At 35.6% G+C, this 13,379-nt stretch overlaps 1 protein-coding gene across 1 annotated transcript; it reads left to right on the top strand.

Moving 5' to 3' along the window:
• The first annotated feature begins 1,384 nt into the window (after positions 1-1,384).
• Positions 1,385-13,054, top strand: KIAA0408 (KIAA0408 ortholog). Its single transcript, XM_060616610.3, has 5 exons — positions 1,385-1,519; positions 5,877-6,239; positions 6,329-6,408; positions 8,385-9,705; positions 12,418-13,054. The coding sequence occupies exons 1-5, from the start codon at positions 1,385-1,387 to the stop codon at positions 12,589-12,591; spliced, it is 2,073 nt and encodes a 690-aa protein (XP_060472593.1). The 3' UTR covers positions 12,592-13,054.
• Positions 13,055-13,379: the final 325 nt, after the last annotated feature.

Raw genomic sequence — 13,379 nt, 5'->3', positions numbered from 1 at the left:
TAAGCCACTACCTGGTAAATTAACACATTTCGGTCATGGCCTAGAAACCTGAAGATATAGACTTTTAATAGACATGATTATCTTAGATGATGGTTTAAACATTTTAAATATGCTTTTCTACCCACTAATAAATGTCTATGTCTTTCTTTTTAAGTACGCTCTACACCCAACTTGAACTAATGACCCCAACATTAAGAGTCGTCTGCTCCAATGACCCAGCCAGCCTGGCACCCTATATGACTTTCTTAATAAAAATTATTTTTAGTAGAAGTCAGACCAATATCTTTTAAAGCAAAAAATAGGGAAAATGTTTAAAATTTTCAAACTATCTTGCATGCCATATGCCATTTAATCTTTATAACAACCCTGTAAGTATCTTCCATTTTAACATAAATAAACTAAATCTCAGAAATTTTAGATGGCTTATAACAAAGTTACCAATGTGTTATTTTAAATTTCATCTTCAAACCCTAAACACGCATACCCTAAAAGCTAGAAATCTATTTCAGTCACAGCCTAATGTGATCAAGGATATCCTTGCAAAATGAGCAAACCATTTTCTTCAGTGCTCTGTATTCAGTAGCCTAAACAGATTTGAATATATGGTCCATTAGAAGAAAATGAGAGAAAAGTTTTAACATGTGGCTCCCAGGATAACTTTGTTGTTTTTACATTTTCCTTGACGAAGTAAAATAATGAAGATATTTTTATGATTTAGTTTGTCCTTTTTTTTTGCTGATACATCAGTCCCAGATCAACTGCCAACTCAGGTTTCTTATTAATACAATAATCCCATTTGGCATGGGCTTTAACTCTGAATATAAAATTGAAACTGTAGTCCAACACTGTTTCAGGACTTTAATTCATAGAAACATGTATTCTGGTTGCAACAGAAAAGGAGTAATTCTGTTGCAGTAGAATTTACCACGGTTGTGTAGATACATGGCCATACAGTTGAATTTCATACTACCACTCTTAGTCACAGAAAAAATTCCATCTTTAGATTAGATAGTTAAAAAGAATGCTTACATATCACGTATGTATTTAATTTTGCTGTCTGATTTCAGAAAGGGGGAAAAAAAGTCTTTGGACAATACTTACTTTTTGACTGTACTAGTCCTTCTTAAGCAGATTGTTAATCATCTCCTCTCTTCTTTTAAGGGCAGTGTTCCTATGGTTTGTTTATGTCATGGCTCTTAATAAAATGATAATGTGTTTTCAAAAAGCAAATGGATTTGGAACTCTTTCTTGTTATGTTTATATTAGGCTTTATTTTAAAGGCAAGTGGGACTGCTTCAAATAAAACAACTCCAAGCTTCCAAGAAACAGTTAAGAAGGCAGAGACAAGCAGAAATACCCCTTCACTAACACTCACACGGTTGCCATGGACCTGCATAAGCAGTGGGAGAACACAGAGACTAACTGGCACAAGGAAAAGATGGAGTTACTGGACCAGTTTGACAATGAAAGGAAGGAATGGGAGAGTCAATGGAAAATCATGCAGAAGAAGATAGAAGAGGTACAAGTTGATTTGTTTTGAATACATTGAAGCTTAAAGCTCAGAATGAAAATTCTGTTTCAAATTTGTGTTGTATTGGAAACTATTTCTCTTTTCCTTATTCCGCCTAAGAGATGCATGTCTCAGTGATATTTGCTAGATCAAAAATAGCAGAACCTTATCCAGTGGTATCCAAAGGACTATGCTTTTTTTATAGCCCTGCATGAAAATTAAGGACTTAAAATGTCAATCTAAAGTATATCAATTTATTATTTTCTGACTGAAGTGCCTTGGTATCAAAAGTGAAGTATGTATTTTGCATGAGTTTTCAAACACAGGGTCCAGGAGGAAAATCTAAGAAAGGCATAATTGGTGGAACATATATTACAAATTGGGCATTAAAATACAGATCTTTCTTGAGATGATTTATGGATGATATCTACTAAAGGAAATTACATATTAGATAAGTCAGTATAGTCAAAAGGAGTGCCATATATCAAACAGAAAATGGCAGCGGGCGTGATATTTAATCTGGCAAAATGTGCCGGATTTATTGGCACGTTTGTGAGGAAAGGGTTATGAAATACGATGTGCCGTGACTCTGATACAAACAGCCATTTTATCCCCATTAACCATCCCTCAGCTTGTTGGCCCTGGAATATTCCCTCTAAGTGTTTACATTGATGTATTTTTTAAGCTTGTTTCAACTGAAAATTATTTATACTTACCTTGCTTTCTTCTAGTGACATCCATGGTATTATATGGTTTGTGCACATTGCCTAAGTGATTATTTTTAACAGACTCTTTGGCCTTTATTCACAAGCAATCAAAGCTGGTGCTTTATGTGTTTATAGCACAAATATTTTTTTCATTAACAGCCATGTAATTGGTTGTGAATAAAATATAAATTGGCACACTGCAAGGAAAAATTAAAAGGGGTAGCTATTAAACTGTTTCTGTAACATAGAACTGAGAAGGCAGGTATGTAGTGCATGATTATATTAAAAGGAGACTCCACTGCTCATACCTCTATAGTTTAGAAAATGTGTTTTGCTTACTCTCTTAACTCGTTTACCCAAAGACTGAGATTGCATCAACAAGGAGATGTCTAAGTCAAATAAGAATCCAAAATTCCAAACAGAAACCTGAAGTCATGGGTCATTAGTTCCCAAAGGCTTGGAAAGTCAGTTAGTAACTCAGATAAGTCTAGCATCAAAGCAAAAAAATTTAAAGGAGTCAGGATTAGTCTAGCCTATTGTTTAAGCCATGTAGCTAAAATAATCTGCTGTCTGGTTAAATATTTTAAGGTCAAATAATTATTCTGAAAACTCTGTAAATTCTATCTATGGTAAATATTACCCTTTTGATTAGTAGGCATTAAACATATTTTAAAAATAGGATGATGGTTTGTAGAAATACTATTCCTTTCTGCATCAAGGAGATAGAAGGCTGTAATATTTTTTTCTTCATCTTGGATAGTAACTGTAAGCTATTTATGTCTTACAGTGTGAAATATATAGCTCCATTACTGAGAATATGTTTGGATAATGTGCTTACCCCAGAATACTGATAGACAATGCTTTCTAATACCTGAATACTAACATTGTGCTCCCCTTATCATTCTAATATATATTTTTCTACTTCCAACTTTGTAGCCTGTGAGAATGTACTTTTAATACAACCATCTTGGAATACCTGGGTGGCTCTGTCGGTTGGGCAGTCAGCTCTTGATCTCGGCTCAGGTCTTGATCTCAGGGTCATTAGTTTGAGCCCCACATTGGGCTCTGCGCTAGGAGTGCAGCCTACTCAAAAAAATATATACTCATCTTACAGGCTACAAATGGGGGTAAAATAATTTTGATGAAGACAGGAGGAAAGTATTTTCACATGTCACAGAGAATCAAGACATTTTTTAAAACTAAAATTAATCAACACTTGAGGGGCGCCTGGGTGGCTTGGTCGGTTAAGTGTCCGACTTCGGCTCAGGTCATGATCTCACGGTCCGTGAGTTCGAGCCCCGCATCGGGCTCTGTGCTGACAGCTCAGAGCCTGGAGCCTGTTTCAGATTCTGTGTCTCCCTCTCTCTCTGCTCCTCCCCTGTTCATGCTCTGTCTCTCTCTGCCTCAAAAATAAATAAACGTTGAAAAAAAAATTAAAAAAAAAAAAAACATCAACACTTGAAAAAATTATATAACATGCCACAAGCATAACAGACTGTATTTGTTTAGCATATATCACTAGGTTCTGTGTATTAATTCAGACACAAGTTTTTAAGCCAAGTACTAGAGAATTTTAGATTCCCTAATGTGCACATGTAACCATAGTGATTCCAAGTGATATCTTCTAGTGAGAGGACCCAGTGTTGTGTATTAAGATGCTAATGATTCTTTGCTCAGCCACTATCCACAATCATTGCATTTGCTATTGTACGTACTTGGATCATTTGAAACCTGGACTAATCCAAATAGAAGCCCTAGATAGAGTTCTTATATACCTGGGATTTTTTTTTTTTTTTAATCATGTTGCAATTTTTCCTATTTGTTGCCTTGTTTCAAATAATCAGATAACCATTGACAATTTTTTGGGTATGAAATAACACAGATTTCCTTATACAAAATAAATTTGTTTTTCATCAATAGCATGATATTATTTGCTTCTCCATACCTCACTTAAATCTCAAGAGAATTTAAGGTGGGATATAAAATGTTATATAAGGTAAAGTATTTCAAAATAAAAAAAAAAAGAGATGAAGACAGAAGGATTTTATGTGAAATGCATGCAGCTAGCCTTTCTAGTAACTAACAGAAAAATTGTCAGAAACATATTTCCCAATATTCAGAACAAGCAAACCTATTTCCCAGAAATAGCACTTTTGTTCCTGATTTTGAAACTAAAGCAATTTTGTTTTTCACCCATAGCTCCTCAAAAAAAAAGAACAATGTCACCAATGTCATGATAAGCATCCTTAGATTCAACAACTAAGGATTCCCAACTTTTGTGGGTTGCTTCTTATGATATCTCTCAAGATCAGCCCAAATCATAATGCTCACAATAGCTCAGAACAAGTAAGTTTATGAGGGCTAAAACAATTGAATCATGGCTATAATTTGATGTTATCCTGAGATTATCCAATGATAGATATGTAAGTATCCTTGGAAATAAATATATTGTATATCCTTCAGACACCAATTATGCTTAGTGCTTCCTTCATCTGAGATTTGGGTAAATATTGAGCAGCAATAAATCTTTTGTTATACTCCTTGACTAAAAGAAGTCTGTAGATATAGGTTGTGGCTATAAAATGTAGTCATTTGCTTCAATAGTTATCTGACAGAAGCCTTTGAAATTTGCCAAGCTTTCCCACAACTCAAGCCTGAGGAGAAAGCCACTTCTTCTATTTAGGGGTAAGCTGAGTGCATGCCTGCAGATTAAACTAAACTTTCATCAAGAAATAATTTGGGATGGGGGCACCTGGGTGACTCAGTCGGTTGAGTGTCCGACTTTGGCTCAGGTCATGATCTCACGGTTCGTGAGTCCAGGCCCCACGTCAGGCACCCTGCTGTCAACATAGAGCCCACTTCAGATCCTGTGACCCCTCTCTCTCTCTGTTCCTGCCCTGCTAGCACTCTCTCTCTCTCAAAAATAAAGAAACATTAAAAAGAAAGAAAGAAAGAAAAAAAAAGAATGAATTTGGGATCCACTCTAACATAGACTGAAAGATAATAAAGCCTTAGAATTCTAATATCACATAGCACAGGGTCACATTTGTTTTAATCAGGATGAGAAATCCTTTTTGAATGTGTATAGGGTTGCTATTAAAAAAAATCTCAGTAATTCCTAGTAATACTTCAGTAGCACCAACACAACTTGCAAAGGAAACTTCTTTTGATTTCATGATATCCACATGATATTGTCAACTATTTGGCATACAAGTGGAATCATGTATTTTTAAAACATCATTTTAATATCAGTTAAACTCTTGCTTTTCTCTGAAAGCAGTTAGAGAGCATGACCAGTAATTGATTCAGGACATTTCAACTTGGTAACAGTGCTTCTACATCATCATGATGTACCTCTATATACATTTATATAGATACAAGTTGTTTGTTTGTTTTTAATTTTTGCAGAGTTGATTTCTACACAAAGATACAAAAATTACCATCCATACCTTGACCTACTAAAATTAGTCTTTACGGTTCATCCAAGTTGTTCTGGCTAATCACATTTGAGAAGCACTACTCAGAGGCATGAACATTAATACCCCAGAGCAGTATATCATGAAATGGCAAAGAGAACTCAGAATGGTGTGCTTAGTATCAAAAAAAATTGACAAAGTAAACTAGGGGGAGAAAAAGTTTTATCTTTGCTTTCCTTACAGCTTTGCCATGAAGTAAAGCTTCGGAGGAAAATCAACATGAATGAACGTGCTAAGATCCTTGATCATGATAGTGAAAAAGCGATTCAAGATAAAGTGGTGGAATCTTCTCCAAATTACCCCAATTCAGGACAATGCGAATTTACAGGGATGAATCACGGGGATGATCTGGAAAAAGAAAATAAAACAGAGCAGAGCTTACTCCGTGAAGGAAATCAAATGTGTAAGGAACAAAAAGCAACAAAAAAGTCAAAAGTAGGGATTATGGATCCTTTGGCCACAGATAACCAAAAACAATGTGGAGCGTGCCCTGGCCTGAGGCCTTCCAGGGTAGAGGACAGGAGCTGTTCTGGCGCCCTCAACACAGTAAGTAGGACTGTGATTAGCTTAGAACTGTTTCTGAAGAAATACTTACATTTCAAAGTGCTAACATGCTATTGCTTATATGTATAAAGGCTCTGGAAGAACTTGCGAAAGTTAGTGAAGAATTATACAGCTTTCAAGAAGAAATCCGAAAGCAGTCTAACCACAGAAGGTATGCTGGTACATCTATGATTATTTCATATCAGAAAATCAAGAAAAATATTGTTTTCAGTTAAGGAATCCCAACTGCCTTTTCCTTACACTTTGTTAAGTGAGAATTAACAATGAGTTATTAAAGTCTGTTATCTTAGATAGGAAATAAAAACCTTAATTGAATATATCTCTGTTTTTGATTTTTAAACCAAATCTTCTCATTCTTTGTAATTTGACTGTTAAGAATATTGTACTCTTTTGGTATTTGGTTAAGATATACTATGCATAATACATTAACAACTATATTCTAATGTAGTTCTTTTTCATTTTGAGTGTTTGGCCAGTGGAAGAGCCTATAGCTGGGCTAATCCAGTTAAATACACCTGTAAAACATGTCAGACTTAACAATGTGGAATTTTAATTATATAATGATGTTCTACTGCAGTCTTTTATACCTAAGAGTCGTTTATTTCTCTACATTTATTTGGTATATAATGGAAGCATACATAATTCTCAACACAACATATTGTAAATATGTGTACACACACATATAATGATATTTTAAAAAGCCGTTTCAATTTAGAAGCACCTATATAATTGTAAGTTTTCACCAAATTGAAAAATAAATTGGTATGCTCTACAAGGTAAGTAAAGAGAGATTGTTCTAGGATCAATATTTATCTCATAGTGAGGGAATGTGCTTTTCTTAAAAAGCAACAGCAATGTATACCCATATTTTTCTTTAGCTGTTAAGAAGCTCAGAAAGAGGGGCGCCTGGGTGGCTCAGTCAGTTAAGCGTCCGACTTCAGCTCAGGTCACGATCTCGCGGTCCGTGAGTTCAAGCCCCGCATCGGGCTCTGGGCTGATGGCTCAGAGCCTGGAGCCTGCTTCAGATTCTGTGTCTCCCTCTCTCTCTCTGCCCCTCCCCCGTTCATGCTCTCTCTCTGTCTCAAAAATAAATAAAACGTTAAAAAAAAAAAAAAGGTTCAGAAAGAATTTTTGTATTGACCTCAATAGATTTTCTCATATAACCATGTTTTATACATAATTTTGCCCTCTACCTGCCCATTTCACTTTTGCCTACCATTCTCTACTAATAAGTATTTATCTATACTTTATTGTAATCTGTTTCATAATACTTTACAAGTTGAAGAAATATAAATACTATCTATATTTATCAGTATGATCAATTAACTTTAATTGACATTGTTGAATTTATATTGTTGCTATATTTAGGTTTTTTGTTTTGATTAAACTTAGAAAAGACTCACCTGTCAATTTTCTTTTACAAACCACACCTGGTATACAAGTTCTCCTTGCTACTCCATAAACTTTAGAAAAAAGTTCAAAATCCTTAGTATGTAATTCAAATACATTACAATGTAACTTAATGTTTCTTTCATCCTCCACCCTCTGCTTTATGATCCATCCATACCAAAGTGCTCCCTATACCTTGAAGAGCCACCCTATTTTTATTGTGGCTCACTTTGCCCACATGATGCCCAAATGACATCTTCCATTTGGTAATACTTATGTTTCACTGAACTTTTATTCAGATTTCTGTCATACTTCTTAGCTTAGAATGTCATTTCAAAGTCAAGAGAAGGAACTTGAGCTCACGTGACATAATGAATAGGAATTGAGCAGGTAGAGCAGAGGTAAGGAAATGGCTGGAGAGAACCCATAGAAATGGAAATCCCAGTAGCAGACACTCAAGAGACTACACAGTATAGTCTAAGTGTAAGAGACAATTTGAGAATGTAATGGAAAGATAGTTTGGGTCAGACCATGTAGGCTGTGAGGGCAGTACTGAGAGGTGGACTTGATCCTACAGTAAAAGGACTTGGGGGTTTTGACTAGAGAATTTATATGAAAATGCTGTTTGGGAAGTTGTGAGTCCTTGTAGCAGAAATTCATTGCTTATGCCATGGTTTCTTTTGAGAACTTGTCCTAAATAAAGTTATCACTAATATATCTTGTTTTATAATTGTTTAGAATGAAGTCAGATTCTTTTCTTCAGGAAATGCCCAATGTAATTCATATGCGTCACAGAGACCACATGATCAACGATGGCCAGGGCATTCTTCCAATTGATTTAGAAAAAGAAAAGCAGAAAAATAGAAAGAATCTGAGCTGTTCCAATGCGCTCCAAAGCAATTCTATGAAAAAATATGAATTTGATACAATTGATCTGCAAAGAAATGAAATTCCACCACTTCCTCCTCCAAGAAGCACATCTCGAAATTTTCCCAGCTCATTTTCTGAACAAGCTCATGAAAGTTTGAAGGACAGTTTAGACCACAACAGCCACGTGACCCAAGAGGGTCAAGGTGAAAGGAACTACAGTCCTGATTTCCTTTTGAAGCTGTGTCTAAATGAAGGGAAGACTTTGAAAGATGGCATCATGTTCCCTTTGTTGGCACCCAAAACCAAAATAGATAACCAGCATCCATGTGATGAAAGTGTTGGACTTGGCATGTGGTCATATGACACAGGGATCAGTGCAAAAAATAGTCCCTCTACATTGTGGTATCAGAAAATCTGCTCTACTCCCAATAAGCCAAAATGTGAAAAGATGATTCCAGATCATTCTGCTAAATCTCATCCTGATCTTCATATAAGTAGTGACCGTAGCTCTTCAGTGACAGAGAGCAGTGGGTCACTTAGAAGTTTCAATTGTGACTTTAAGAGGACAACTAGGAATGAAAAGCTGGCAGCAAAGACTGATGAATTTAACAGAATTGTATTTAGAACAGATAGAAATTGTCAGGCAATACAGCAAAATCAAAGCTACTCAGAATCATCTGAAGATCCTAAGCCCTGTGATACCTTAATTACTCATATAGGTAACATATCAGAAAATGATGATGTGTCTGATATTCTGAAAACCAGTGTCCACGTGCCCGTGCCTGTGCCCAAAGAAAATGTGCCTGACAATCCCACCAAAAAATTCACAACAGGCCTCGTCAGACAAATGCAGGAACACATGAGTCCTAGCAGTTATCGGAGTATGCTCCAAGAGCATGACTGGAGACCAAGTAATTTGTCTGGCCGGCCAAGATCAGCTGATCCTAAGTCAAATTATGGTGTTGTGGAAAAGCTGCTGAAAACCTATGAGAAGTCAACAGGGCCTGCATTGCAAAATTCTAAATGCTTCCAGGATAATTGGACCAGATGTAATTCTGATGTCAGTGGTGGGTCCACATTAAGTCAGCATTTACAAATACTTCAATTAGAACAAGAGCTTCAGCAAAACACAGCTATGTATGGAGCACAGCAAGTTAAACGACGAGTAGATTGGAAAAAGATAACAGAGGTGAGAAAACAATTAACATATGTTGGTAGAACTGTGTCCATAGTTAGCAGTGGCTCAGAGTTCAGTCAATTGCCCATTTCTATAAATAAAACGTAGGCACATATTTTGGCATCTTCTTAACTTTTCAACCCTTTATTTCTGAATAAGCATAAACCTTAGGACTGTAACTCAACATGAACTTCTTAAAATACAGTTTTTAAGACTGGGAATAGTACATGACAACTCTTTTAACATTCTGAAATGGGACAACATAAGTAAAATAAATGGGCTTAAGAACCTCAAGAAGATCAAATGTTTGTTTTAAGTTTCTTTCTTGAAAAAACATTCCAAAAATGCATGGATTGGTTTATAGAATTTTATTCTTCTAAAGTTTTTATATTTTTAAGAAAAGAGTATTGGAAATATTTTTAAAATAACTTTTCACTTCTTGGCCATGATTACTGCAGTCATTCCCAGCATTTGATTCATTTTCCTTCTCATGGGATTAGTCACATGAATGTGACTATGGGTATAACACATCATAAAATAGTGCCTCATAGAGTTCTCTTATTTGTGGAGCAGAAAGGCAGTACATGGAAATAAAATTATGTTATAGCTTAAAATTTTTTAAGGCCATTCTTATTTGTGTAAATCCTTAGCATGAAAACTGCTCCCCCAAAATAAGTATTTAAATAAACAGTTATTCTTTCTTTGTTCCAATTTGTTCGCAAAAGAATATATTCTTTGTTAGTTATGGGAGAAAAAGAGGTGGAAGAGATTGGTGTTTACAAAAAAGAGCTCTCCAACAGTCCCTTTTTATGCATGATTTACAAAAAGTTACATGGTGACATATTGTTATCATTTGCTAATGCTTCAAAAAATCCTAGTTTTGCAAAGTGCAGTGTGTGTGCAGCATAGTTTTAAGCTATGCAGGTTGCCTTCTTCTGGTGTAAAAAAATTATTTTTATATGGCTTTCAGACTCCATAAAAATATCAGTTTGGGGGTGCCTGAGTGGTTCAGTCCGTTAAGCATCTGACCCTTGATCTCACCTCAGATCTTGATCTCAGGGTGGTGAGCTCAAGCCCTCCTTTCATGCTGGGCGTGAAGCCCACTTAAGAAATAAAGTTAAAATAAATAAAAACATCAGTTTTTATCTATTTTATCAGAAACCTTGCCTGTTTGTACAAGGTACAAATAATTACCCTGCTTTTGTATTTCTCTGTGTTTCAGTTGAGCCCATAAATACCTGGAAAGCCCTATAGCTTCAGACGGCAAAAGGAAACGTGTTGTAAAATAACCAGCCAAATATTGATCCGCTACATTTTTGCACTGGTCGAGAATTTGGGAGGGGTCCTATAGTGTAGATTCTTAAGAGTAGTTCTTCATCCCCTCCCTCACCCTGCTGCTGGTGGAAATTTTAAAAAAATAAGATTCCAAAGAGAGAAAAAGAAAATGCAGATTATTGTCATAAGAATAGAGACCATCCTCACTACCCATCTCAGCTGAAAGAGCACAGGCTTTGTTAAGAAGGTCAGTAATAATACTCTGGTATAATATGTGTCATGGAAGCTTTAAAAAAATTTTTTTTTAATGTTTGTTCATTTTAGAGAGTGCAAGTGGGGGAAGAGCAGAGAGAGAGAGGGACAGAGGATCCCAAGCGGGCTCTGCACTGACAGCAGCAAGCCCAGTGCAGGGCTAAAACTCACAAACTGAGAGATCATGATCTGAGCTGATGTCAGCTGGACACTTTGAGCCATCCAGGTGCCCCTTTTGAATTTTTTAAATATTTTTTTAATATTTTTTAATGTTCATTTATTTTTGAGAGAGAGAGAGACAGAGCGTGAGTGAGAGAGGGTCAGAGAGAAGGGGAGACACCGAATCCAAAGCAGGATCCAGGCTCTGAGCTGTCAGCCCAGAGTCCCAAGTGGGGCTCAAAACCAGGACCCTTGAGATATCATGACCTCAGCCAATGTAAGACGCTTAACCAACTGAGGCACCCAGGCACTTGAATTTTTTTAATTGCAAGGGTCTAAGAATGTTTTTCTTCCATTAAAACAGAAAGAGAGAAAACAAGGAAGAAATGAAAGAAAAGAAAGGGAAAGGAAGGAAATGGTTTAAGTCTTCAGATAATGACCAATATAGTGATTCTTTATTAGCATTTATAATAAAACTATATTTTAAAATATGTTCATGATAACTTTGAAACTTGAGAAATAGTAACAACAGCTCTTGGAAAAAAAGATAGCATCAGATAAATCATTTGGTGATCTGTGTGCAATTTTGCTTATGATTTCTGAAAGTTCCAAAAACTTGACATAAATGAGCACAGTTTCTCCTGTGAATTATTATCTTTTTGTTTTTAATAACACTAAAATATCCTAATATCCTTCTAAGAAACATTTAGAGCTCCATCATCAAGTTTATCTAACATAAACTTTTGAATCCTGAACTCATCGTTTTAAAAAATTGTTGTTTTAAAACAGTTGTATTAAAATTTGGCAATGTGAAAAGATCTACAAGATTATCAAATGTCATATTCCATATTAAAAATGAACTGCTTTGATTAAAACATTTAAGACCACAAATATTAGACAATTACCCTCTTTAGTTATTGATGCTTTTACTTGCTTATAAATATGCTAATACATTAACCCTGTAGTTGGGATCCATAACATATTAAGCCCATTTTTTGTGCTTGTATAGTGAGATAAATGTCTTCCTTTGTCTCCTAGGAATCCATGGCAGTGAAATCTTCACCTGGAAAAGGATTTTCCCGACCTGCTAGACCAGCAAATCGCCGTCTCCCATCCAGATGGGCCTCGAGATCTCCATCGGCGCCCCCCGCCTTGCAGAGAACTACCCCCAGCTATACCTTTTCTCTGCAATCTGCAGCATCGATGGTCTGAGTCTCTGGCCTGGATCGCTAGATGACAAAAGTCCTAATTGCCAAACAGAGCATTCTGAGTGTTTACAGCCAATCCGGTCTCTTCTCTGTCTTTCAAGATCACTGGGACAGACAGTTTAAATCTTAACTTCCCATCAGTCTTCAGTGTTTTTAATCTATGGAATAATTATCTTCCTGTATTTTGATTTCTTAGATCAGAATTTTTTAATGCCATCTTCATTAATTTGCCAATATGATTTAAGTCAAAACAATGTACTATATTGTATATTCTATCTTTCTTGCAAGTGGCAGAAAGCAAGGTTATGTGCATGGCCATGTGTTTGTAGGTGCATGTGTTGAAACAGGAAGTATCCTAGTATGTACTTAGATAAGAAAAACTTCTGTGCTAGTGTTGACTTTGAAATTATAATATGTATACCTATATATTCTTTGTGTTTATTTAAAATTTTTGAAAATATACAGTACTATTTCTATTTTGTATACCTTTTAATAGGTATCCACTTAAGGCATTTGAGGTACATATATTAACTAACCACTTTCTTGGTCCCAACTACATTGAAAAATAAGAATTATACATATTAATAACACTTGGTAGATTTCTATATACAACTCATAGTTTCTTAACCAATGTAAGGATGGACTAATGCCATTGATCTCCTTGTTTATTCTTTTAATAAATAAAATTGTCACAGGTTTAATAGATCAGACTTCCAAAGCAAACATAAAATGTTCACAAAATCTTTTGTATATCATTTGGTAGTCTATTATGGCTTTAACCGTGTACTTGAT

Source organism: Panthera onca, chromosome B2, assembly GCF_046562875.1.
Source record: "Panthera onca isolate mPanOnc1 chromosome B2, mPanOnc1 haplotype 2, whole genome shotgun sequence".
Lineage (NCBI taxonomy): Eukaryota > Metazoa > Chordata > Mammalia > Carnivora > Felidae > Panthera > Panthera onca.
Note: the sequence above shows the minus strand (reverse complement) of the source record. Positions and strands in the feature narration are given on the sequence as shown.

Bases quoted from the DNA above. Each gene is read 5' to 3' on its own strand.
- KIAA0408 (XM_060616610.3), top strand. From the start codon at position 1,385: ATGGACCTGCATAAGCAGTGGGAGAACACAGAGACTAACTGGCACAAG. The intron at 1,520-5,876 runs GTACAAGTTGAT...CTTTCCTTACAG, and splicing joins TGCAGAAGAAGATAGAAGAG to CTTTGCCATGAAGTAAAGCT. The intron at 6,240-6,328 runs GTAAGTAGGACT...ATATGTATAAAG, and splicing joins GTTCTGGCGCCCTCAACACA to GCTCTGGAAGAACTTGCGAA.